Here is a 26,677-nt window from a genome sequence, read left to right as displayed (position 1 = left end):
CTCGCCTTCCGTACTGCTCAATTTATGACGTCGTAGTTGTGACGCTCTGTGGCGCCTCCTAGTCCCAGCACCCAGTGTGGCAGAACCAGTCCGCTGCCCTAAATCCACCTCTGCTTAACTGCGAGCCCACCTGCAGGCAGAATGTTAAGCCAATCCTTGGCTCAGCTGAGTACAGCACGGCAACAGAAAGCACCAGGGAAGAGCAGAGTGGCTACAGGTTCCACTCTAGGAATCTGCACATGTTGGCCATCTCCTAAGCCCAGACTTGGCTTAGTGCTCTGGACAAACCAGGCCACTGAAATGCTTACCTGGCTCATTTCGCTTTTCAACAGCACCTAGAGAGAAAGAAAGAGAGATTAGGAGGGGGAGAGATTGCTGTTTTTCAGAAAATTACTTGAAAGTCATTGGATCTCATCTAAAAATTCAGACAAAACAATAATACTTTATCTGTTAAAACATTTCCCCTCCTTTTAAATGCTGGCATGCACACAATTCATTTCCAGCTACACTACTGTGTTGGAGGGGCCACAGGAGAGAAAGAGGTTTTTTTGATGTGGTTTCCCAACAACACTCTTCTAGAATTAGTGAAACAGCTGTCAGTCCTTCCCGATTCCAAAACCTAGCTAGCTTTTAGCAAAGTACAAAAAGTCACAGGTTCAGAGACTCAGTGAACTCACTGTATTTAAAGCTATTAAGATTCAGCTCTGCCAAATGCCAGGGGGCAGAAGTATGGGAAAGAACATGACTTGTGTGTTGCAAAACTCAGCATTCCGAGGTTACGTCCTGAAAGGATTGCAGGCAGTTTGACCACAAAATTGAAGGTGAATTTCCCCAAGGAAGTGATTTACAGAGAGCTGGCTTCAGGTACCAGGCCTGTTGGCAGACCAACTCTCTGTTATTGGCCTCTACAGCCATAGCAGGCACTGTAACTCTCCAGCAGTTTGCCACAATTTATGATCAGTTCAGCATTAAAGATGTTGGAACAAGTCCCCGGCTAATTATTTCTTCCAAATTTATGGAGATTAAAAAACAGCCCCTCAAAAAGCCTGAGCACATCACATCGAGACTTGGTAGACAGGTTCTTCCTCCACCCTTTTCAAAAATTAATTCTCAGCGGCATCTATCAAATGACAAATGTTTCCTCACTTGAATCTCTGAAATCCAGAAAGGAGGGATTTTCTCAAAGGACAGACCAACCTTGGACATTCTTGCAGGCAAGTTTACATTCTTCTTCTCGTATGTAATTGTTCTTGTTGGGTTTGCAACCCCCAAAGGTGAATTCCTGACACTGCTGAGTTTCTGGATTGTAGTACCAGCGAGGAAAGCTAGCCCGGCAGCGTCCCACCTTATAAGGAGCCAAGCAGTGCTCTAGAAGAAACACACACAGTAAGTATCAGAGAAGACACTGGTTAGAAAGCACTGGTTACGTTTAGGTTTAGCTTATTCCCCTGATCTTACAATATTACTAGTTGGAAGGTCCCAGCATGTGACACTGTGCCCCAGTGTGTCCCTAAGACTAGTATCAGCCGCGGTTCCAGTTCTAGACTCTACCTTTGAAAGGTACAGTACCCACCTACAGTCTGCTCAGCATTTAGCACAGTGACGGTGATGTTGGTAGAGCCCTTCTGTCCAGAAGTATCCGTCACAGTCAGCTGGAAGATGTAAGTCCCTTCTTGCAGGTTGGTGAGCACCACATGATCTGTCTCTTTCTGAAGATGCAAAATGTAAAGAAGGGAGGTCCTTTCAGAAGGCATGATAACATAAGCTATAACAAGAGTTTCAGCATTCTCTGGTGGGTGTTTTTCAGAGTTGCCACAGAACTTCACCTAAAGCAGGCATCCCCAAATTCGGCCCTCCAGCTGTTTTGGGACTACAACTCCCACCATCCCTAGCTAACAGGACCAGTGGTTAGGGATGATGGGAGCTGTAGTCCCAAAACAGCTGGAGGGCCGAGTTTGGGGATGCCTGACCTAAAGTCAGGATTGAGAACTTGTCCACAACCACCACACCAGTGCTGCTGGACTACAACTCCCATAATCCCTGGTCAATGGCTATGTTCTGGAAATGAAGGGAGCTGGAGTCCAGCATCATCTCGAGATGCCATGGGTTCCACAGCCATGACCTAAAGCATCAAGACAAATTTGGAGGTTCCCTACTCTGGCAGATCACCGTAGGAATTTTGAGGGACGTTTTTCAATGTCCCTACACTGATACACTGAGAGCCAAGGACAACTGGGACTGCCCCACAGGACATTTCAAACAATGGATCCCAGCACTGGAGATATTTTAGTAGACCAGTCTTGCAGAAAGACCACAACAAAATGTTACAGAACACACAGTATTATTAGGATAACTGAGATAGTTGTAATAAAGCCTTTGAAAAAGTCACAAGGACCTCCAATCAAAGCTGTCCCTTCCTGATGACATCAACTAGAAGGACCAAAGACTAAAACTTTCTATTACAAAAAGTAGAAGGAAGTCATGTTGGCTGTAAGAAAAAATCTGAAAGCCATATTAGGGCAATACCTTTATTACGCCAACCAAAATGCCACACAGTGATACAGTGAGTGGCCTAAGGAGAAAGAGACAGAACTTTGTAAAAGCTATTTGTACTTGCAGAGATGGGGCATCTGCTATTATGTGTTTTTCGCTCCTAGGAAGAAAGGCCACACTTGCCAGACGTAGACACAGGTGGCTTTGAACATTAGCAAACTCTCCTGCCTCCCCATCCCTCACCTTTTTTTAAAAAAAAAATGTAACCTGATGAAGAGTTCAAGGCAACCTTGCAAAAGCTTTTCAAAATTGTGTTTAGAAGCCATACATTGGTTTTGAAAAAACACACACCAAGCCTTAAACACTGCAAGATATGAACACAGACTCAGATACCATGATGGCACTGTAACCTGGCACCTCACATTTGTCCAACATAAAATGAGTGCTTTATATTCACTCTTGCGTCATGAAGTAGACAGTAACAATTTATGGGGCATGTAGATGGCATGGCATTATACAACAATTTAGAGCAGGAAGCAAAGGCACTGGACATAATAAGGTTGCCAGACTAGTCCCATAAGCTAGAATTTACATTTGACCTCAGGTGACCCACAAGGGAAGCTAGCAACCTCTGGGATCAGGTTTCTCCCTTTCCCATCTCCCATCATCTCCCCTGAAGCAGAAAACTCAAATTTCCTTGTCCTGTTTGAAATCTGCATCTTCTTGTTTTGTTTGAATCCATTTTTGTAGCCAAGACTCCATTTTCCTGGTAGCTTGTGGCCTAGCAAAACCATGAAATCTCACTATCCCTGCCTAATTTTAAAAAACCACACACACACACACACACACACACACACACACACACACACCATTTTTAGATTGGAAGTGTGAAAAACCTGTACCTTGGTATACTGAAAGAATGCACCATTAATCTCTGAAGACAAGTACCATAAGCAATGATTGAAGGAAGTTGGCTAGGTGGAACAACTGTCTAAATTTAATATTGAAGTCAGTAGAAGAATGAAAATATTAATCATAAATAAATAAAAGAGGATGCTGGTGGATAGCTAACGAACAGAATAATTAGTCAAAGGTTAATAACGAAAGACAGAGCAGAATAGCTATACGTAATTACATATTTTAATGAGAAGGCTGGGAGGGCTAGTCAAAGGAGCGAAAGGATTCCCAATTGGTTTAGAGTGATGAAAGTGGGTTATAGGAAATTTATTGCAATCATATGATTGGTTAATAGTAATCATGTGTGTAATACGGAAGTGTATAAAAGCTCTATGCCAGGCATGGCCAAACTTTCCCTCCAGCTGTTTTGGAACTACAACTCCCATCATCCCTAGCTAACAGGACCAGTGGTCAGGGATGATGGGAATTGTAGTCCCAAAACAGCTGGAGGGCCAAGTTTGGCCATGCCTGCTCTATGCAATTATACCATGTTACAGTCCTTCACTGATTTTTCATGAAGGCTGCCCCTGAATATGCTTGTACCACATAAAGGCCTAGTTTCACTTGAAGCCTGTTTTTTGAGCGGCATTTTTCTTGGGACACCCCACCCCCAGCCACAGACCCCTCCCTTTCCTTCAAAGCAATAGTGATGTGTCCCTGTGACTGGTCCTCCCACTTTGTCTCCCTCTCACATGCAACTGAGGTGGCAACTGCCAGGTCTGATGTGGCTATTGTATACCTCCCCGCCAGTGGAAAGTACTTACAGTGCCCATTACGAGCAAGTGATGCTGTCAGCCCCCCCCTTCCCCCCATGAAGGATAGAGCGGCAATTCTTGGATCCAAGCCCACCTCAAATGCTACCACCTGCCTTGTCTCAAAGTCAGCTTGAACACCACCGCATTCTAGGATTGAGGAACACGAGGGTATTCACCCAGTCACAATCCCCAAGACTCTCCCTTGCCCTGGGAAAAAGGTAGTTTGCTGTCCATCTCCTTGGGCCAGAAAAGACAAATGATCTGACCCAGCACTCACAGTGGCAAAGGACCTGCCTCTTGTTTTGAACTCATTAAAGATTGCTGAAAGGCAGAATGTCAAACTGCTGGAGCCCTGCCTCCCTTGTAGTCATTACTGGAATCTGCCTAAACTGGATTTACTTACTCAGTAGCAAGCAAGGGATTGTATGTAGCACACATCTAGAATACGCAAACCCAGGACAGGTTCAAGCTTTGAACTGAGGCATGCCTTACATAATCAAACTTACACTACATACAGCTTACAGATCTGGCTTTCAGGCAGTCTCCTAATCCAGACACTGACCAGGCTCAGACCTGCTTTGATCTTACGTATAATGTAAAAAAACCATATGCCCTTAGACGATTTTCTGGGATTAATAGTACTGAATGCTAATCTCATTGTCTTTTATCTTTGTGCAAAGTTCAACAATGCCATATCATTAAATATTTAAAAAATGCATTAACCCATCTATTAAGGATTTCAAGGATATAAAAAGGTCATTTGGTAGGAGAGGAAAGCAAAGGTGTTAGAGGGAGAAGGGAGTAAATGAATATCAGATGCAAAGCTGATGGCTATTCTCACAGAGCCAGTTTCTTTGCATAACATCTCCAGTAATTTGCTTAAAGAAAGGAGGCGTATGCTGAGTAACAACTTAATTGAACCATACTGCTGACATCATGACAAAATGATTCACTGGCTCAATTCAGATGATCATATGTTGACTTAATAAGCCAAGACATAAATCACCTTTTTGCCACAGCATGCAGCCCCTTCGCTCCTCTCTTAATAGGAGCCACAATTAAATCGGGGAATCCCTGAATCAACCATAGTTTCCCATTTCATCCGTACCAAGAAACTATGGTTAGTAGTTTCAGAATCAAGGTATGATATTCAACCATAGGCCATAGTTTAAGATTCAGGCTTGTTCTAAAGCTTTTAATCAATCTTAAACTATGGCCTATGGTTGAATATCATACCTTGATTCTGAAACGACTAACCATAGTTTCTTGGGTCGAATGAAATGAAAAACAATGTTTACAAAGAGATTCCCTTGTTTAATCATGGCTGACACAGAGGAAGGAGAGAAGGGGTTTCATGTGCAGGCAGTTCATTCTGTCTCAGCTTATTAAGCAGAGATATGATCACCTGAATGTTGATAAGTGTAGATTGGCAAGCTATTGTGGAAGCAAACCTAAGCCAAATATTTGGCCTTCCTTACCTCCATCACCAGAGAGTCATCGCCAGAGAGAAGAGTCCATTCATAATTCACAATACCATGGTCATCAAAACTTTCTGAACCCCTCAGTGTCACCGGCTCGTTAGGCTGCACTTTCATCTCCATCCATGCACGGGCCACAGGCGGACGATCATCTGAGAAGGGGGAGAAGCAACAACATTTTTATGTATTAATTCAAAATATATCTTGCCAATCTACATACAGCACCATGCGCAGCTAACCAATAATAATATAAACTGAATAAAATCATTTTTAAAAAAATCAACAAAGGACGACAGAATGCCTGGATCCAACTCTGAAAAATGAAGCAAACACACACATGACTAAAATGACATGACAGTGACAAATGCACCCCACAACCTGCAGGAGATTTTTAAAAAATGGATGTCCAAGGACAGGTATCGCTGGTGGTTAAAAGGCTACATTAGCAGTTTATTTAGTTTTTTAAAAAAAATATTAGACATTTTTTCAAAGTGGTGGAAGACAAGTAGCTTTAAGGACAGTAAGGGATGAGGTCAAGTAGCACTTTTGTAGCGTATTGTTGGCTCAGTGGCTGTTGCCGCCATCTTGTCTGCTTCCTTGCCTGTGCCCATTCTTATATGCAAATAGAAGAATAAACAGGGGAGGCTCATCCAGCAGGGCAAGTGGAAAACTGCCCCACTAACCTCAGTCTGCCTTTACCCAGCCCCCACCTGCCTGTCTTCTTACTTTATAAAGCCCATTGATGGCATTTTTCTGTCCTCCTTCCTCTCAGTGTTGCCACTGTACAACTCAGCACAGTGGAGGATGAGGGCAAAATCAGAATCCGTCGGCTCTACCTCTCATTGGTTCTGGCTCCACCTGTCACAGGTGTCCATCCAACCTCTACTTAACCTCCAGTGAAAGAGTGATATTACTACTTGATCCTACTAACTCAACAAACAGGCCCTTGAGACAGTTGCCGAAGAAGCCAGACTAATCTTTTACCCCTGAAAGTTCACTCCAGCTTTCCTTTCCAATTTATCTTTAGCAATAAGGGCTGTTCATCTGGTGGGAAAGGGCCAAATCTAGTAAGCTGCAGGCAAAGACATTTGACGTCAAATGGAAATGTACTGGGAAGTTTCCAGTGACCTTAAACTAGACTGAAGTGCAGCCAGTTATGCCAGAGTTTTCAATCAGCTACCTAAACGTCATTACCGAAAGTGGCCGGAACAGCAAAACTTTTTAACAACAGGCAAAGACCAGCAAATGCTCAGGACACACCCAAATGATTACAGTAGGTTATACCCACACAAGCACACTGTTCCCATCATTTCCCCAAGGATTGCCAGTGCTTAGGAAACTGGCAGTGGCTCTCCAAGATCTCAGGCAGTTAAAGGTTTTTCATAGCTTCTGCTACCTGACCCTTTTAACTGGAGATGCAAGGAACTGAATGGATAGAGAGTACCTGCATGGGGTCTCCTCCTAAAACACAGGCATTGCTTCCACGGAATCCTCTGGTAAGCCAATGGAAGAAAACTCTCCATTTTATAGCAGGGGATTCTGATGCACGCAGCCATCCACACCCATCCTGTTTCAACAACAATATGCATGATGCTGAACAGGTACACTGTGGATGTGCATTCAGACATATATATATGACAGATCAGACACATGCCTCAGATGTTTTCAAATTAGAGCATACATGACTTAATAAATGAATAGCCCCCTGAGTATGTTTATTATGCCACTTCTTCCTCCCTGAAACTCATTAGGTCAGTTTCTCCATAGCGACAGGCTCTTCTCATGTCACAAAGGGAGACAATCTAACATAAAGGTGCTTTACACAGAGGTTCAAACAACATAAGAATCTGGAAGATCAATTATAAAACTCCCCAGCATTTTTCTTCATGTATTTCCCTTACCCTGTGAAAAGCAATAGGGGTGGGGCGCTAATCACAAAAATAGCCTGCAGGGAAATGATAACTACCTCCTTCTGCAGTGATATATGTATTTATATATTACACAGCATTTAAACACAAAACATCCCTTACAAAATAGAAATAGCACATAACAAAAAATAAAAAGTTAAATTCTGAAAGTATTTCTATATACTGTATCTGATTTATGTTTATTTATAAAAGCATCACTTGATATAACCCCCCCCCCCCACCAGTGGACCACAAAGCCCCTTCATGTATATCAGAAACAGTTGCTGTGGGCCTATTTAGGCATTAATTGGTTATTTATATGATTTTGTTTGCTTGTTACTATGTTATACATATTTTATGTGTGTTTTTATATTGCCTCAGCTCAAATTACTTATTTGTGAAAACCAACCTGCATGATGCATGAAGTGTTATGAAATAAGGTGATCATTAGCTCCCTATGACCCAGGCCCTTCCAGGCATGTCCAAAGTCCGTTTTGGGGGCCTTATTTGGCCCGCCAGTCAGTTTAATCCGGCCCCTGTGGCAGTTTTTTTCCTGGGGTAAAATCCTAAAAAAACCTCAACAACAGCTTTGGTCGGCCCATACGGCCCTTCACTTCATCAAATCTGGCCCTCTTTGAAAAAAAGTTTGGACACCAGTTTAGGCAGTATGGTTAGGATCACATCAAAGTCCTCATAGGGTTTTACTAGGATATCACCATGACAAGTGCACTTACTTGGCATCTGATTACATAAACCGTATGTCTCACAGTGAAGTACTCCTTCCAGAAACACCCCAGAAAGGTTTATAATTGCGCCAGGGAGTACTTCACTGCAAAACAAGTGTGAGCATACTTCCTAATCTCCAGTGCTATTTTTCTAGAAAAAGAGGTGCCAGAACTCACCATGAAAACTTCCCTCGTTCTCTTAGGATAGCTATGGCGCCCACCTGAGACATGTCAGAACCTAGTTCCAGTGATTTACACCTGGGGGGGGGGGGAGCCCTGCTAATCTCCACACTAAAACCAGGGCTAGAAAATATATCTATCCAAGCTCTAGATAGGCTGTGTGCTGAAGCAATTGCCTGACGTGGGACGTGATGGTGAGACCTTGTCTCTTTCAGAGCACCACTGCTACATGCCCAGGCTGGAAGCCATCATTCATTTGTATCACTGACGTTATGCCTCTCTAGTTCATGCACATTGCACATAGTTGCTCTGGGTGAGCTTTTGGGAACTGTCGCTGGGTCAGTTTCATTTACAGTAGTACTTCAACCTTCCTCCAAGGTGTTTAAAATAAAATTTTATTCTTGTACTGTTAACAGCACCTGGGCCCTCCAGCTGAAGTCCCCAACTGCACCTTGCCCTGACCCCGGGAAGAAGGTGTTGTGCCAACTCTACCTAGGCCAGGAGGCTGCTCAGGCCAAGCAATTAAAACAGGAAATCTGTTTTTGTTTTCAAATATCTTGAAGGTTCTTTCCTTTTATCGAAATATGGAAAAAAATAAAGATCAATATCGGATATATTTTTATCAAGACTAAAACACTAATCTAAATAAAAATGCAGAGCAGAAACAGAAGAAAAAATGAATGGGGTAAAAGAAAAAGAGGGAAATGGAGAGAAATAGAAAAGAGAACTTCTGATTCTTTATCTGTCAGCTATTTAGAGAGAATTGTTCAACACATGCACTCCAAGACAACACTCAACAAATCCACCTTTTATAAACTAACTAACATTATCTTCAATCCTCAAACCGAGATATCATAAGTATGGTACATTTCTTTTTCATGCAAAAAACCCATAGAAAGTTTCCAATCTTTAGTAAATGTTGACAATGGTTTTTCTCTGATTAAACATGTCAATTTCACTATCTCAGCCAAGTCCAGTAATTTTAACAACCATTCCTCCACTGTAGACAATGATGAATTTTTCCTTCTTTGTGCATGTAAAAGTCTTGATGCTGTGATCATATATTGAAATAGAGTTCCACAGCCTTTTTTTAATCATATACCCGTAAATCTTAGAGAGAGTCAACCCAGACCATGGCATAACCCCCAAAACAGCTATGGCTGAGCATGCTTAGTGGCCATGAAATGCTTGCAGTCTGAGTGTTGGAAGGGGGGGGGGAATGGGAAACTGGGAGGAGAAGAGGGGAATGGGGAAAAAAGGAATTTTGACCAGCAAGGAGGACTCCTGTAGGCCTCATCTGCAGCTCAGTTTCAAAACTCCGCAAGCCCTGCTGCACATTGTATTGTGTTGCAGCCATCCCTGGAATCTGCCTCAACAGGACTTGCCTACTTTATTCCAGACAAAAGATTTCACTCAAGGTACACATGAAGAAAAACAAACAAAACTCATACCAATAAAATTCCTATTTGAAAAGAGAAGGCAGATTCTAAAGGTGAGTCTGGTCTTTAAGAGATTAAAGCATTCAAGCCTGAGCCATTCACCTTTATAGAGAAAGACAACAAGCACACGCAACACACACAAAAACACTTGGACCTTTGTTCGACCTGGAACTTCCCCCCCCCCCCAACACGGAAATTAAATGAACTGAAGGACATAATTGTACTACTGTACAAGCTTAGATCAATATTTTGGTAGTTGTATAAGTCCAGGGAGGAGTATGTAGAGTCAGTCAGTGGAAATAATAAATGTTATTAGGACCAGTTAATGTCCAAAACACAAAGCAGTTGTTGCTTTTGTAGCAAGAATCAGTTTCTGGTTTGAACCCAGAACTATAATTCCCAAGTTTGTGTTGGGGAAAGGATCCAAAACAGTTAGACTGGGTAAAATCTGTAGCCAAGACGCCACCGGCAAACCCCTTTACAGACGAGAACATTTGAACCACCTTGGTTTTTGCTCTGAGACCCAGCAATATTCTAAAGTCTCTGCCTTTTGCAGTTCTGCTATCCAAGATCCTTTTAGCTGGAGATTCAAATTGGGCCTTCTGCATCAACATGTACTCTGCCCCTGGAGATGCAGCCTCTTTCAACACCAGAGTTTCAAAGAAGTCCTTTCTCTCTTTATCATGACCTACACTATACAAAAACTAACCTCGCCTAGATACATAATCCTGGTCTAACTTCCTTTATCTGCGAACTTTGATTCAAGTAAGCATTTGCCTATCATAAACACAGATCAAAGTTCAGCATCGTCCAGTTGTTCGTACTTTCTTTAGCACTGTATACATGACAAATACCTTCCGACTCTAAGCACTGCAACTCTTTTTAGTCTGTACCACTTTGGATTTTCAGGGGTTTCGCTTCCCTTGTTTTAAGGCAAACAGTATCAACATTCTCTTCAGCAAATCCAAAGAAATCCAGCGGCCACATGACACTGAATTTTTTTTGACTGCTGTGAAAGTGATGTTGGCCAGTATGAGTTCTGTGCCATCGCAATGAGTGGCTTTCAGCTTTCCTGCAAAAACACTGGCAAAGGTATCAGAACACTTCGTATTAATCTAAAGCAGCAGCCAACTATGTCACGGTGAGTGTTGGGGCTGGGCGATATCAGCTTTGCAGCATCGCAGTATATCACCAGCCAAACGTCGTGGTCTGGCGATATACCGCGATATTGAACAAACAAGCTGCACTGGCTGCGAGGCACCGGGTGAAATTGCCGCAGCTCTCACCGCAGGAGCTGAGACATTTTCACCCCAGCGCCTAGCGGGCTGGGACAAGGCAGCTTGTTTGTACGGCTCAGCTGGGGCACGGGAGGGCTCCCCATCACCAGTTGAGCCATCCCCAGTGCTCCCCCAGCTTGCGGATGAGCGGGGAGAGCAGCAGGGATCCCTTGCCTGGAGCCAGTGCCAGGCTGGGGGACTCTGAGGGGGGCAGCAACTGCACACTCCTCAGCTAAGCAGTTAAAAAATGCAGTGGGGGGGAACAAGCTGCATGGGCACTTCGCCGGTGTAGCTTTTTTCTCCCTCTGGACAGTATGAGGGTAGAGCAGGGGTCAGCAACCTAAGGCCCATGGGCCACAAGCAGCCCATGGTGGTCGTTTAACCAGCCGATGGACCCCAGAACCCGCTCAGGGAACCCCGTTTTCTGCTTGGTCAGCTCCTGTGCACCGCGCTAATCTGGTGCACAGCAGAGCGGGGACCGCCTTCCATGACGCTGGCCAGCTTCCCATTGGCTGCAGGAAGCTTCCGCAGCCAATGGGAAGCTGTGCACGCCTCCTCCGCCCCAGAAGGAGCATTTGTGCATGCATGCGCACACACACTCCGGCCCACTGCAGCATCTGTGAGACCGTGAACCGGCCCAAGCCACAAAAACTTTGCAGGCCCCTGGGGTAGAGCAACACTCGCTAGAGGAAGTCGCTAGCAGAGGGACTCAGGAGCGGTGGTGGTTTCACCAGCGATATACCGCTGAGTGAAGCCGACATCACAGTCTGCTCCTCATATTGGTCCTGGGCTATATACTGATATATCGCCCAGGCCTAGTGTGTGTTGCTAAATCAAAATTAAATCCAGACCAATCCAGGATTCACACTTTTGTCCAGCAACGTTCACACCTGCTACTAACGGGTGCAAGCAATCAAAAGGAAAGAGGAATTTCTGTGTCCCACCATTTATTCTTCTGGTAAATGTGAAGGGGCTAAAGTACTTTACAACAACCCTGCAAGGTAGGTTAGGCTGGATGGCAAAGTCTGTTGGGAAAACAAACGGCAAATTGCTGGGCTCCACTGCAAAAACACCTTGGAAGGAAAGCCCCATCTCTCTCAATAAAAGCCACTTCCCTGCATGCAAGTGCCTAGGATCAAAGTCCAAAAGTCACCAGCAGTTGCTTCTGGGGTGGTGACAGTTCTGGAGACACTTCTTCCCACCCAATAAACTGAAAAACTGGAGGCAGGCTGCGTTTGCAAGTATTTCGCAGTATTAGGAGTAGTTGCTGTTCTAAACATAGGCAAAAGTTTGAGGAGGTTATTATTCCACTCCCACTGAACTGGTTTGCCTAGACCCAGAATAAACCTATGAAGTCATAACTTAAATAGCAGGCTCTAGATTGTTGCCAGTAAACATTTTTGGGTCCTGCCCTTCCACACAAGGACAACACAGGATTCCCATTTTATGGAGAAAACAGAACGAGCACAGCAGCATCAGTAAAGAGTCAAACAGCAGGCACCCAAGAATACAGTTTATGATGAGCAGCATTATTCCTTAATTCTTAGCAGCCAAAAGAATCCTTAACAAAAACAATCCTTAACAGCCAAAACAAGTGGCAAGAGCTGAGGGGACGCCAGAATTGCTCAAGAATTACAAACAAGGAGAAGAGTCTTTGGCATATTATTCCATCTAAAGATTCCAGACGAAGTGCTTTTATTTCAATTCTTGCTCAGCTTCAGCACAATCATGTATCATCTTCTTCTGACTATTTTTTTTAAAGCGGTCAGCAAACAAGTAAATACCCATCTATTCCTAAACGCAGTTTTCTCATTTGAGCAGAAAGTGTTTAGGCACATAGAATCATAGATTTGTAGAGTCGGAAGGGACCCCAAGGATCATCTAGTCCAACCCTCTACAATGCAGGAATATGCAGTTGTCCCATACAGGGATCAAACATGCAACCTTGCCATTATCAGCACCATGCTCTAACTACCAACTGAGCTAATGCCTCCCCTCCGCACACACCTTTTTACACCCCAGAGCTGTTTTTGCACATCTGAGCTTATATTCCATTTTTATTCTGGTATATAAAATCTTATGTGTGCTGATCAAAAGAATCCCCATATGGAAGAAGGCTAATCTCAGCGAAGGAAGCAAATCTATTTCAGTAGGGAAGGGGAGCCTATGGGCTTTCCAGAGGATGTTGGATTCCAACTCCCATCAGCCCCAGCCAGAATGGTGATGAGGGATGAAGGGAGTTCTAGTCCGACAATCTCTGGAGGGGCCACAGGTTCCTCACTCTGTTCTGTGGGATGGAACAGAGCTTCTACAGAAATTAACAGGCCACCCATGCGAGCCAAGGCACATATCGAGCTTGGGCTGTTGGATAAGGAAGAGCATGGCAATGTTACGTTGCAACCTCACTTGTGTTTGCTGTGGTTGAATTTGACAGCTAAAAAATAAAAACCAATGTGACCGTATTGGCAGTGCTTGGTGAGCTGATCATCACGAGGCTGTACAAGAGGAAGGTTGCCAACATAACTGGGCAAGGCTCTGGGGAAATCATACTGGAATTATACTGGACATACCAGTTGGGGCATTTGGCCTACAGGAAGAGGAAGTAGCATGGCCCAACTGCCCATCCTTATTTTGACATTATGGAATTTGCCCATTATTACCCTTAATGTTTTGCCAGACTAACACTTTGGGAAGTGGAATGTACCAATTCTTAGAAATTATCTCTAAGGTACTCTTTAGGGTTCCAAATGCTTTGCAGTCATGATCAAATTTATCCTAGCAGCAGCCCTGATCCCATTTGCAACTGAGGATGCAAGGAAGGAACCCTGCCCTGATGCATTTCTGAAGTCAGCTCCCACAGGTCTAAATCCAATCCAGCACAGAGAAGAGGACCCGTGGCCCTCCAGATGTTGGACACCAGCCCCCATCACCAGCAGCAGCCAACATGGCCAATGGTCATGGATGATGACTATTGCAGCATCTAGAGGGCTACAGGTTTCCATCCCTACTCTGGGAGCACAGCCGTCGTCTTCTTTGGCGATCACTCGTAGCCGAGTAAGATTGTCTTCCATAAACACAGTTTTAACAGTGAGTCTGTAAGTGACTGTGGACGCCAATTCTGGACCCACACGTCCTTCCACAGGGGGGACATTGGTTCCCTGCAACATGACCAATGGTCATGGATGGTGACTATTGCAGCATCTAGAGGGCTACACATTTCCACCCCTACTCTAGGAGCAGAGTACCATCTGGAGAACACATAAAAACAGAGAATCGTAGAGTTGGAAGGGACCCAAGCGTCATCTAGTCCAACCCCCTGCAATACAGCAATCTCTTGGCCAACGTGGGGCTTGAACCCATGACTCTGGGATTAAGAGTCTCGTGCTCTACTGACTGGGCTATCCTTCAGGTCATGATTGATTTATATTCTGGCCTAGCCTCCTCCATTACCCATGTAGCTTATTTACTACTGCAATTCTGACTGCTATATTGCTCTTTGGGCCAATAACGCGAGAGCTAAGCACACATTACTTATGCACTGCATGCTGCAGGGGTGCAAAGCTGCTAAACCAGTGTTTCTCAAACTGAGGTCTCCAGTTGTTGTTGGACTACAACTCCCATCATCCTTGACCACTGGTCTTGCTAGCTAGGGATTATGGGAATTGGAAACTATGGAGACCCAAGTTTGAGAAACACTGTGCTAAACTGTACTATTTGAACAGTCAACTCTCCTACATTTTTGCTGTCTCCTCTCCCTTTTTGACTCTACATATCCCTTCACATTTACAATAACCTAAACACATCCAGAGAAAAAGCTTGGAGAACTGATCAAGTGGAGTGGACAACATGTATACCTGACCTATTCCTCTTGAGACTGCATGCAGTGTTCATTATGACCGGGATGCTATTCTACACATTCTTGGCGATCTCTGTTCCTTACTCTTTGGGTGGGGTCATATGCATTGCCTAAGTCAGACAACCACACAGCCTTGCCTGCCAAAACTAAGTTTTAATGATATGCACAGACTGGAGGCAAACTTCTGTGTTTTGTCTCTTAAATTCCCTCCAGCGCAGCAGAAGTCTCAGGCAGGTCATGGAGAGAAAGTGACGTAAACGAAAAAGTATCTGCCAGGTAGGTAAGTCACCTCACTGCTCAGGGGCTTTGTTAATCCGGTCTCCTAGAAACACACCTATAGTAACCTCACTCTTCCCAGGCACCCAACGGAAATGATGCACTCACTTGTCCTGTTCAAACAAGCCTTCCATTCCCCACGGGATTCCCCACCTCCTGACCTAGTTCATATGTCATAGCTACAGAATACATTTGTTTTCTGGCTCAGATCCCACCACCATTCCTTGTCAGCGGCTTCAATTGTATTTCATTTTCAAATATCTCAATCCCACAAATCAGCCCCCAGCAAACATAAACATGCGGAGATTTTTAAAGCCACACACAAAAACAAAGCGGGAAAGAAGCAAATTAAAGCTGGAGTAGACAAAAGAATAAGCCTTTAGCTTATCTCCAAAAGCCCATCTGGATAGAATTTACAATCCTGGGTCAAAATGAAGAACAGGCACCAAGCAAACCTTCCCGGAAAGGCATTCCATAAGCTGGAAAGACCAGCAAGCGTCTATGATAGTCATTCAGAGAAGGCGCTTCAGAATATGCCCTCAACACAAGGGGAAGTTTATACAAGAGAAAGTCAAATTGGTATTACTGCGTACAGTCTCCAACTCATTCAATTTTTGTGAGCTAGTTTATTGTTCACCAATCTTCCCATCTCCTGACTTGGAACAGTTTTTCAGCTCCCTTATAATAATTGGGTGGTGGAGGTTAAGCTTCAATAACGTCAAACTTTTTCCTAACACACACACACATATATATGTTTCAGTATACTGACAGGGTCTATTTACACAAACATCTACCTTCCTTACTTTTTTTGGAACTGCCCTCACTAACAGATATAGCATTACATTTGCTTTGGTTACTATTGAGAAATCCTGCAGCAATTTTGAACAGGGAAACGTCTAATGAGTGCAGGGCAAATTGCTCTCACAGCCTTCAAAACCATCCATGTCCATGTATTTGCCATGCCTAGCATAAAGTATAGAAAGTAGGAAACTAGTGTTTTCATATACTGTACATATATCATCCACTACATCAGCTACATTTAAAAAAAATGTGGTGGATTGTTCAGGAACATCAGAAGAGAGTGCTGGATCAGGCCACCTAGTCTGACATCCTGTTCTCACAGCAGATAACAAGATGCCTATGAAAAGCCCACAAACAAGACCTGTTATTGATGGCATCATGCACACACGACAAAACCTTTCAAAAGTACCCAATATCACTATCGTGTTAACCTCCTCCTCTTTCCAGTAACAGAAAAGCATGAAACATTCTGAACAGAAGAGAAAGCAAAAATAAAAGGTCTTCCTGGCTGTGCCAAGACCTCCTTTATTAATGTTTTATTTATGCTTTTACAGTAAATTGGTACATCCAACTGGTAAATTGGAGCTGTGACCTCCTATACAAACATAGGAAGTTGCTTTACATCAGATCAAACCCATTGATCTTTGATCACCTTCATGCTATATATTTAAAGACGGAGCTGTTCCGCCAGGCCTTTGGGCAGGATGCAGTTTGACTTACTTTCCTTTGTATAAAACAAGCCCAAAGGAGGCCCCAACCCACTCACAGGTCCTTGTATGACCAGTGGAAACAGTTGGTCCTGGCAAGTACTCAATTCCAACCTAATAATTGCCACCTGCCCAGATTTTAACTTGTCTGAATTAATTTTAAGATGTATTTTAATTAACTGATGTCTGTTTTTATGTATATTGTCTTGTTTTTATGATGTTAGCCACTCTGAGCCCGGCCTTGGCCAGGATACAAATAAAATATTATTATTATTATTATTGTTGTTGTTGTTGTTGTTGTTGTTGTTGCACTGTTATGCCACTTTAACACTCATGAGGAATCCTGGGAACTGTAATTCTGTGTAGGTCAGCACCCAAAACAAACGACAGTCCCCAGGATTCTCCATGACTGTCAAAATAATATAACGGTGCTTTAAATGTATGTTGTGGATGCGACCTTTGGCAGTGGCTCTCCAGAGCTTCATGCAGAGGGTTTCTCACACCACCTGCTGCCTGAGCCTTCTTAAACTCGAGATGCCAGGAAGCTGCAGTTCCACCTCCAAATACAGGACCTTGCACTGTATTCTTCTCCTCCATTAAAGCATTCCTGGTTCAGCATGAGGCAATTAGGTTCCAGGAAGGCTCAGACCTAATCCCCATGAGACTCCTTGCCCTAGGTTTAGATTTCTTTGAAGACTTTGATACTTCTGTTGCCAGGCTGCAAATAGTTAGAGAACAGAAATGGAAAAAATGCTTCATGGAAGGCACATCTTTCCGTGCAATTAAATGCTTAAAGCGGCACTTTTAAAACGTTTGGACCCGCAAAGATATTTTGATAGGTGCACAATGAGCTTTTACTCAAAGCTCTCTTAGGTAATAATCCAAGATCTGAAACTCCCATTTCTCTCCCACAAGTCTCTGGACATTCAGGAGTCAAAGCACATTTAGGCCAAAGGAAAAAAATAATAGACTATGGGCATGGATGGGTACATCACATTCCCTTGACCCTTCAGCATTGTATCTGCAGACGACTTGAGTAAGGTCTAGGGTTGTGCATATTCAAAATGTTCCCTATGGCCTGGCACCATGCTTCTGTCCTCAGTGAAATGTGGTAGAAGCCCTTCTTACAGACTCTACTAGAGTAGTGCAGGACTTTGCATGGCATTTCCATGACTGTGCATGTGCTGTTCTTATTTGTTGATATACTCCTTAATATTCCGCCAGAAGTTCATGTCTGCAGTCAACGGGGCTAAAAGGTTTATCACTACAACAAGGAACCTGAGTAGGGATTAGAAACAAAGTTTCCCTGGTCCAAATCCTGCACAAGTCCAAGTCATGTCCTCATTGGGAATGTCCAACCAGTCATGACACAGGGCATTCCTACAGCCTTGGTTGAGTGTAAGAAGTACAGCATCACATCATGGGTTGTTGCAGGGGAAATATTCTTGTTGGGTAAGTCAGAGATTTTCAACCTTTTTGAGTCCACGGCTCCCTTAAGCAACTACCTTCTTTCTGCGGCACCCCTGTGGGGCTCAGGAGCCCAGTTAGGTCACCCCTTGACCACAGAGCTGGCAGCCTCTCACCCCTTTTCGAACATCCTCCTCTGTGGAGTGTTCCCTCAGCCTCCTCTTCTCCTGCCGCCGCTGTTCTGGCTGCCCCCCACCCTACCCCAAAGAGAGGTGCCTTCCAGAGGCACCATTCACCTGCACAGTTTATAGCCAGGGCTGCTGCAATAAACAGCCGTGCAAGCCTTTGGGAGGCAGAGACATGAGAGGGCATCAAAGGAAGGGAGGGAAAGAAAGAGGGACAGAGGCTAGTGTTGCCCATGGCACCCCGACCATCATTCAAGGCACCCCAGGGTGCCACGGCACACTGGTTGAAAACCACTGGGGTAAGTGATAGTCAAGCTGGTATGCAGGCTGGTTAGTTAGTGACAACTGATAAAATTACATCACTGACTATACCCAGGAGTTACCCATAACACAACCTGAAGCTAATCACAACAACCATAGATGCACTGTTGTGGAGTGGGATGTAGTTTCCTAGGCACGTAAGGAAATAGAGGAATCAAATAGTACAAGCAGATCATCTTTACTTGTAAATCTGGCAATACTCACCTGCATGCCTAATACTGCATTGTTTGTGTGTTTGCGGGCAGGAGCTATTTGCAGGAATGTTTATAAGACCAGTAACACTCAAATGGTATGTGCTTGACCAATGATGATCAGATACATTTGTGCAAATTTACTGAATTGAGTAATAATGATAAATCACAGATGCAAATTTTGAAGCAAGCTATAAAATGAATTTTTAAAGACTCAAGTTACTAAAAAATTGAACAAGGCATTCTTTGCTAGAGTTAGTATGCAGCCAAAGGCCACCTTGGCTGCAAAGTACTATAAAATATAACATTTAGTGAGTGGAAAATGCAATCACCCTGAAACAAAAGCCCAGTCTTGAGGAAGGATACACAGGCAGCACACAAATAATGGGCAGCACATGTACATTTGCAGTGTTAGAGATCAACGTGTGCAGAAAGGCCTTTAGTGGCATTTCCCCATGAGTTTACCATTCTTTTTGTTAAAGGGCTACTCTGCGTCATAATCCATGTTGCATGGGGATGTGGGATAGATGTTTTACACAGTCACAATTTGCATACGCACACAAGAAGCCATAATATGGAAAAGTTCCATAGTTAAAGTAAACTGGAACATTCCTGTAATATTGCACTTTTCCAGGAAAAGGTACAGAACTATGTTATTGATGAAGAGCCTCACTGCCTGCCACTCCTCATATTAGTTTTGTTAGAAACTGCTGCATGTATTTTGAAAGATCTTTATATAGCCATTCTACTGGAAGGCTGCCATTATAGAGAAGCAATAACAACAAACTACAGACCCTTGCCCTTCACCCCTATAACACGTCCAGTGGTAAATTATTCAGCTGAGCATCTTTTTCTCACAATTAAATCCCACTAAATTCAATGGGATTTACACCCTGGTGGGTTTTTCCAATGAGATTTCCTCCCTGTGCTTAGATTTCAGCCTTTGTAATATATGTACTTTCCCTTCCTCCTGTTAAAGATCCTGGATTTATGAATTTTCAAAACAATGCTTGGCCAGAGTCTCTCTCACAAAAGCATATTAACTTTTTCCAGATCAGACCAAGGTCAACTGGTTCCACTGTTCAGTTTCCAGGGGCAGCAGATGCCTCTGGTTACTCATGATCAAGGCGTGAAGGTGGTCGCTTTCTCCTGCCATTTGTGCCCAAGAGGTATAAACTGCTCCTGGACATGGGGGCTCAACTCAGTAGTTAAAACTGCTTTGATAGACCTACACTCCATTCACTTGCCTAATCCCTGGGTGTCCAATGTAGCACCTCTTGGCACACATGCGCCCTTGACACCCACAGGGTGCCTGCTCCTCCCACTGCAGAAATTAGGCTTGAAGGAAGCATTTAGCTGTAGCCAACTGAACAGGTTGTGGTGTGTACTTGGTTGTGAGGGTGGCAGCAGCTGTATAAACACATTAAACTTAAAGAGCAAAAAAGAAAGAAACCTGGGTTCGCTTCTACATACTTTCATCCTTAATTCAGACTTTGTGATATATCGGTATATTGCAATGCTCAGCTGGTAACGTATCACAATGTTGAAAACTAGACATCACCCTGTCTTACAGGGAACTGCAGTTTGTGCTGAGAACTGAACCCGAGAGGGGTGAACTACAGTTCCCAGGAATTTTTTTTTGGGGGGGGGGTGCTGTGTGTGTTGTGTTACCTACCACATTTCCTCCAGTTTGTGAATAAACTCAAGGCCCCTAAATGTTGGCGACGCCTGGCCTAATCCTTTTTTTCAAAAACCAGCTCCTAACTCCAGTAGAAGTCGTACTTTTCCTTGCCAGCCCTGACCCGCCTAGCAGTCAGCTTTGTTTGGGTCTCTCTGGAATTCTACTATTTTGGGGGGGGGAATAATACTTCTCTCCAGTCCACAGTAGGGCAAATATGGACACGTCCCACAAGTCACCCCAACCACAACACACACACACACACACACACACACACACACACACACACACACAATCTCCTTACCCCGATGGCCTTTCTCCCGCATGGCCACATAGGCCTCGTACACGTCCTTCTTGACATAGTTGAGGAAGCCATCCTTCCGGGCAAACTTGCAGACGAAGGCCTGCTCGTAGAGGCAGTCGAGGAGGAAGCAGCTGTGGATGCCGTCTTCCCCGTCCCCCCCGGGGACCTTCTCCACCAGAGCCAGGTTGCACTGCGGGTGCTTGCAGCAGGCCCGCACGCAGTCGCGGCCCCTCTCCACCGACGGCGAGGACAGGAAGGTGGCTCCGTTTTCCACCGAGGCGTCCGTGTCCAGGACGAACTCGGGCAAGCCGGCCGTGAAATGGGCCTGGCACCTGTCTCCGAAGGAGACTCCTTCCGCCGCCTCTTCCTGCCCGACGGCTACCAAGGCAGCCGCGACGAGCTGAAGCAGCAGCCCAGCCTGGACGTGAATCCGACGGGGGAGCATCGTGACGCAGGCGGAGCCCCTTCTGCCGCGCAGGCGGTGGATCTCCGCAGCCGAGCGAGGGCGGTGCGCTTCGAGGAGCGGAAAGCAGGCAAAGCGCAGACGGGCTCGCCAAGGAGAGTCGACCGCGCCGTCGACTAGGAAAGCTGAAAGGCAGTTGTTTCCCCTCTCCTCTACTTGTGGCTCTTTAGCCCAAAGAGCATTTCTTTAAACAACTTTCCCCCCAAGATTTTTTTCTTCTTTTTTAAACTCTGGCTCGCCTGTTCCCAAAAAGTCCCACTGCCGATGCGCGACGGCGACTCTTCCTTTCGGTTCCTCCTCGGAGAAATTGCGGGCGGCGGGCGCGTGTCCGGGGATCGGAAGAGTGAGGCTCCCTGGGCGCCGTCCCTTCGGTTTTGTGCGACGACTTCCTCCCTCGGACCTCTGCGATCTGTTTCCCTTTTCGGGTTTTTTCCCCCACTACCTGCCGACTGGTTTCAGGTGAAACTGACTCACGGGCTACGCTGCAGCCCAAGAGGGGTGTTTCCCTTCCGCGGATCGCCGATTAACTCCTTCCCCGCCGCCTGAACTTCAAGGTGCGCCCTTTAGCAAGAGCTCAGGGAGAGACAAAAGACTCCAGGTGACAGGAAGTGAAATTCAACGCCTGGACACCCAGCCCTTCCTATTTACTTTGAGCAGGCAAGAGGGAAGGGAAAGGGGAGGATGCTTAGAGGCGCGCCTTTCCCCCCAGCCGCCTCCTGTGAAAGGGAAGAGGACGGGCAGATCTGAAAGTATTTGGAAGCCCTTTCAGGCCAGGGGGAGAAGGTGAAATGGAAATACTGCCCATTTCTTAGTGCCCGCTTTTCCCTGTGGAAAACGCCAGGCGAAAACAGCAGCCTTTGGCTGATTGACAACCGATGTTCTAGGAAAGGGATTATGGGTTTGTTGTTCTTAATTTTATAATATATATTTTATATTGTATTTTTATGTTGTGAACCTCCCTGAGATATATCGATGAGGGGTGGGATACAATCAAAAATAAAAATAAGATGTTCCAACTGTGGTTCCCTCCCCCATTGATTTCAAATCTAAACATGACTTACATGGGGCATTTCATCTGTGAATCTTCAAATATCCCCACACAGTGAAATGTGTGACATTGAGCAAACATATTTATTATTTATTTACTTATGACCTGCCAAGGAGCTTTAGGAGGCGTACATGATTCTCTCCCATCATGTACCTCACAACAACCCTATGAGGTAGGTTTGGCTGAGAGACTATAATGGGCCCTACATCACCCAGTGAGCTTCAGGGCTGAGTGGGGATTTGAACTCTGATCTCCTGGATCCTAGTCCAGCATTCAACCACTGCACCACACTGGTTGTACTGCACAATATTATACACTGTATAATTATTTATTTTGTCTAGTTATGTAATACATTTTTAAAACAAACAAATTTAATTAAAGATTTTCTTAGGTTACAAAAGTATGTGCATGGTCTCTTTTTTTCCAGGTCTTGATGTCTTTTCTACAGATCAGTTACATTCAGTGTGAGACTGGGAGAGGCTCCCCGCTCACCCAGCAATATGCCAGAAATAGTGCCACTGTGCAATCCAAGTTAACAACCCAAATCCTGAGCATAGAGGTGCCTAAAAGCTTTCCATAATGGCACGTCAGATGTGTTTCCCTGGGGAGGGCTGTAATTCCTTTTTCTAAAAAAAAAGAAAGAAAGAAAGGCAAGATCACATGAAAAGCATATTCTTTGTTCCATGTATAAATCCTTTAAGGAGCTAGATGTGTGCTGCAGAACAGCGGACATCAGATCAGACATGAGGAATCTTCGTCCCACCAGATGTTGCTGAACTACAAAACCCATCAGCTCCAGTGGCCAGGCATGATGGGAGTTGTAGTCCAGCAACATCCAAAAAGGCAAAGGTTCGTCACACCTGCCTTATCCTTCTCTTTGCTGTGATAAAGTCAACTTTGGATCATGTCTGTGATTCAGAAAGGCGGGTGGGGAGAATAAAATTCCCCCTGCCTCTTCATCTGTAGGGCCTGCCCTGCTGAAGTATGGGGAAACCCCTAGATTCATTGCCAACATAACTAAACTGTAGGTTCACATGCAGAGTCAGAATTCCATTGAACAGCATTTGGAGTGAGTCAACAGAGGGGGAAGGGCCTCTTATCCTCATGTCCTGTTTCTATGGGCTTTCCAAGGGCATCTGGTTAGCTACTGCAAGAAACAGAATCCTAGACTAGATGAAACTTATCTTGATCCAGTTTTTTTTGATGCTGGGAGACCAAAGCTCGCTTTTCTCTCCATTGCTTTAGCTTAACAATGGGAAAAATCAGAGTTGATGCATCCTAGCAGGTGGGAGCCTGCAAGGCAGATATGAGCCACCCTGGCAAAACCTTCCATCCTCTGCCATGCACTGCCATGCTACTTGGCGCTCCCCACCCTCAGCTGAATGGCAGTGTGGTAGCAGGAGAATTGCAGTCCCCAGATTGTGAGTGTGATGCAGCAGAAGATTCAAGGCATTGCCCATCCCCTTACCAATAGCCCCAGGCTCTTATAACAGGAAAATGATGTCAACAGCTTCTGCAGATTTTGTCTCGAGACATTATTTGGATTCGATGTAGAAGTGATTTAAAACAAAGCAAAACTGCACAGTTTGGCTGGTTGAAAGTGATGAAGGACACTTCTGCATTATGCTTCCTCAATAGCTGCCACAGTGCTTATTTCCCCTCCTTCCACCCACCAAAAAATAAATAAATTGAAGAACCTCTTAAAAACCACTTTAGGATGGTCACATAAAAATCAACATTGTTTGAAAAGTCAGGGAAGAGAAGACTCTGGCTTTTGTCACCCGACAAGCAGCCTATGTACAAAGGGTGATTTAAAGGGGTACCTGGGTAGCGTGTGGCGTTGTGGTTTAAACCAATGAGCCTCTTGGGCTTGCCAATTATTTTTTCCTGCCCTTAACCCTGAGGTCCCAGCAATGGGTTACAACAATTAAAGCACAATGTTAAAAGCTGTTTGCAACAACTTACAATCACAGAAATAAGCTGGGTCCTAAAAATATACATCCCAAAGGTCAAAAGACAGGACAAAGAGGGGCATCTTCAGCATTCACTGTGAGTTGTATGGTGAAGGTGGCAGGTGCACCTTTGTGGGGAGGGAATTTTGCGGCTTAAGTCTAGCCATGGAGAATGTTCTCTTCTGGAGCACCACCGCCCTGAGTTTCTGAGGCTGGTGGAACAACCAAAAGGGCCCCCTCTGCAGATCTGAACACCTGAGAAGGACTATGTGGTAGGAGGGGGTCTTTCAGATATTTGGGGCCTGGGTCATTTAAACACTAATGTGAGCACCTTGAATTGGGCACGAGACAGCTGCCAATCTCTTTCGGTACATAATAGGCGAAACCTTACAGGTGAAACTTTACCTCAGCATCAAGATCTAGTAATGCAGAGGAGGCCTGTTACATTTGAATCTCTGCTTCTTGTGAAGTTGTTAGTGTCACTGGAGCCCTGCCAGAAAAGGGTGGTTACCTATTCAGAAGAACCAGTACGTATTGCTTTCCAATGCCAGAATGTGTGAAAACAGGAATGACTGTGTTTTTTATTTTTCCTACTGCAGCTAGGTCAACCACTACACAATTAGCCTTAATAAGGATAAGGAGAAAGGTTGCATTTTATTAACACTCTTCCGTGAGAGGGCAGGAACAAAACCCATTTTGAATAAATCTGCTACACAGTAACCTTCTGAGAAAATACCAGAGTATTTCGATTATTGGAGTAATCGTCTTTGCTTACCTTCCTCCAACAACAACCATTTCCAAATTCACAAGGCCAGTAAAATCTATTTGTCTCCCTGCTCTAATGTGGAGAACCTGTGGCCCTCTAGATACTATAGGACTCCCACTCCCAGCAGCCCCCAACAGCATAGTCAATGGTCAGAGTCATAGATGATGGGAGTTCTAGTCCAGCAACAGGATATCCTGCACAAATGGATACTCAGAAATCTCTGTCAAGCTTGTCAGCAGTTAAAGACATGTGCAGGCAAACATTCATGCGTGTGTAATATTTGCATGCCTGTATTTTATTTAAACATGCCTTTTATTCTAGTAGAACAATGTACTAAGAACCACCAAACATAAATCAAAAGATTAATTGCTAACTCAGCCTTGTATTTATTAGCTCACCTGGTTGACATAAGTGACAAGGAATTCCATGCAGGTGAGTGAGCAGGCTGGTAAACTAGGGACCTATTTTCTCCATCCTTCCTCTGTCAGCTTTCCTTTTTTTTTTTAAATGATATTTATTAGAAGTTTAATAGTTACAGAAAAAAGAAAAAAGAGACAATAAAAAGTTACAATACATCAAAAAGAAAAAGAAAAAACAATACAGCAAAACAATAAGAAAAACAAAAACATTTAAAAACAAAAACATTTAAAAACACATCCAGTATTTCCATATCTTTGTCTTTCATTTACTTGTTTCATCGACCTCCTCACACCTCCCTTTTTTGTATTCTAATTCAATTAGCTATTTCAGCAAATCCTTTCCATCTTTCTCAATTTTTGTTCTATAATTTATCTTAACACAATCTGACCTTAAATTTTACACTTTGGCCCATTAACAATCTATTTTTACTTAGTTCTTTATAACATTTCTGCTAAAACCATGTAACTTCATTCCAGCATCCTTCTAGCATTCATTAATTTTACAATATTTCTGTAAATATACTTTGAATTTTTTCCAATCTTCTTCCACCGACTCTTCTCCCTGGTCTCGGATTCTGCCAGTCATTTCCGCCAATTCCATGTAGTCCATCAGCTTCATCTGCCATTCTTCCCGTGTGGGTAGATATTGTGTCTTCCAGTGCTTTGCGATGAGTATTCTTGCTGCTGTTGTAGCATACATAAAAAAAGTTCTATCCTTCTTTGGCACCAATTGGCCGACCATGCCCAGGAGAAAGGCCTCTGGTTTCTTCAGGAAGGTATATTTAAATACCTTTTTCATTTCATTATAAATCATCTCCCAGAAGTTCTTAATCCTTGGGCATGTCCACCAAAGGTGAAAGAATGTACCTTCAGTCTCCTTACATTTCCAACATTTGTTATCAGGCAAATGGTAGATTTTTGCAAGCTTGACTGGTGTTATGTACCACCTATAGATCATTTTCATTACATTCTCTCTTAAGGCAATACACGCCGTAAACTTCATACCTGTGCTCCATAACTGTTCCCAGTCAGCCATCATAATGTTATGTCCAACATCTTGTGCCCATTTAATCACAGCAAACCTCTGCCAGC

The 26,677-nt window shown here is 44.2% G+C and overlaps 1 protein-coding gene across 2 annotated transcripts in view; it reads right to left on the bottom strand.

Annotated features, from left to right (window-relative positions):
- The window catches only part of SPINT1 (serine peptidase inhibitor, Kunitz type 1), a 32,262-nt gene extending 10,267 nt beyond the window's left edge, over nucleotides 1-21,995 (bottom strand). Inside the window, exons 1-5 of one of the 2 annotated variants that reach the window (XM_028722983.2) lie at nucleotides 20,938-21,995; nucleotides 5,684-5,835; nucleotides 1,574-1,709; nucleotides 1,198-1,368; nucleotides 309-335 (exon numbers count right to left, since the gene is read on the bottom strand). In XM_028722983.2, the coding sequence (XP_028578816.1) occupies nucleotides 309-335; nucleotides 1,198-1,368; nucleotides 1,574-1,709; nucleotides 5,684-5,835; nucleotides 20,938-21,382 (931 nt within the window). In that variant the 5' untranslated portion in view covers nucleotides 21,383-21,995. The remainder of the gene's footprint in view (nucleotides 1-308; nucleotides 336-1,197; nucleotides 1,369-1,573; nucleotides 1,710-5,683; nucleotides 5,836-20,937) is intronic. The other variant, XM_028722991.2, reaches the window with a different exon arrangement.
- Between the last annotated feature and the right edge of the window lie 4,682 nt (nucleotides 21,996-26,677).

This window comes from Podarcis muralis, chromosome 1, assembly GCF_964188315.1.
Source record: "Podarcis muralis chromosome 1, rPodMur119.hap1.1, whole genome shotgun sequence".
Lineage (NCBI taxonomy): Eukaryota > Metazoa > Chordata > Lepidosauria > Squamata > Lacertidae > Podarcis > Podarcis muralis.
This window is presented reverse-complemented; position numbering and strand designations above follow the sequence as displayed.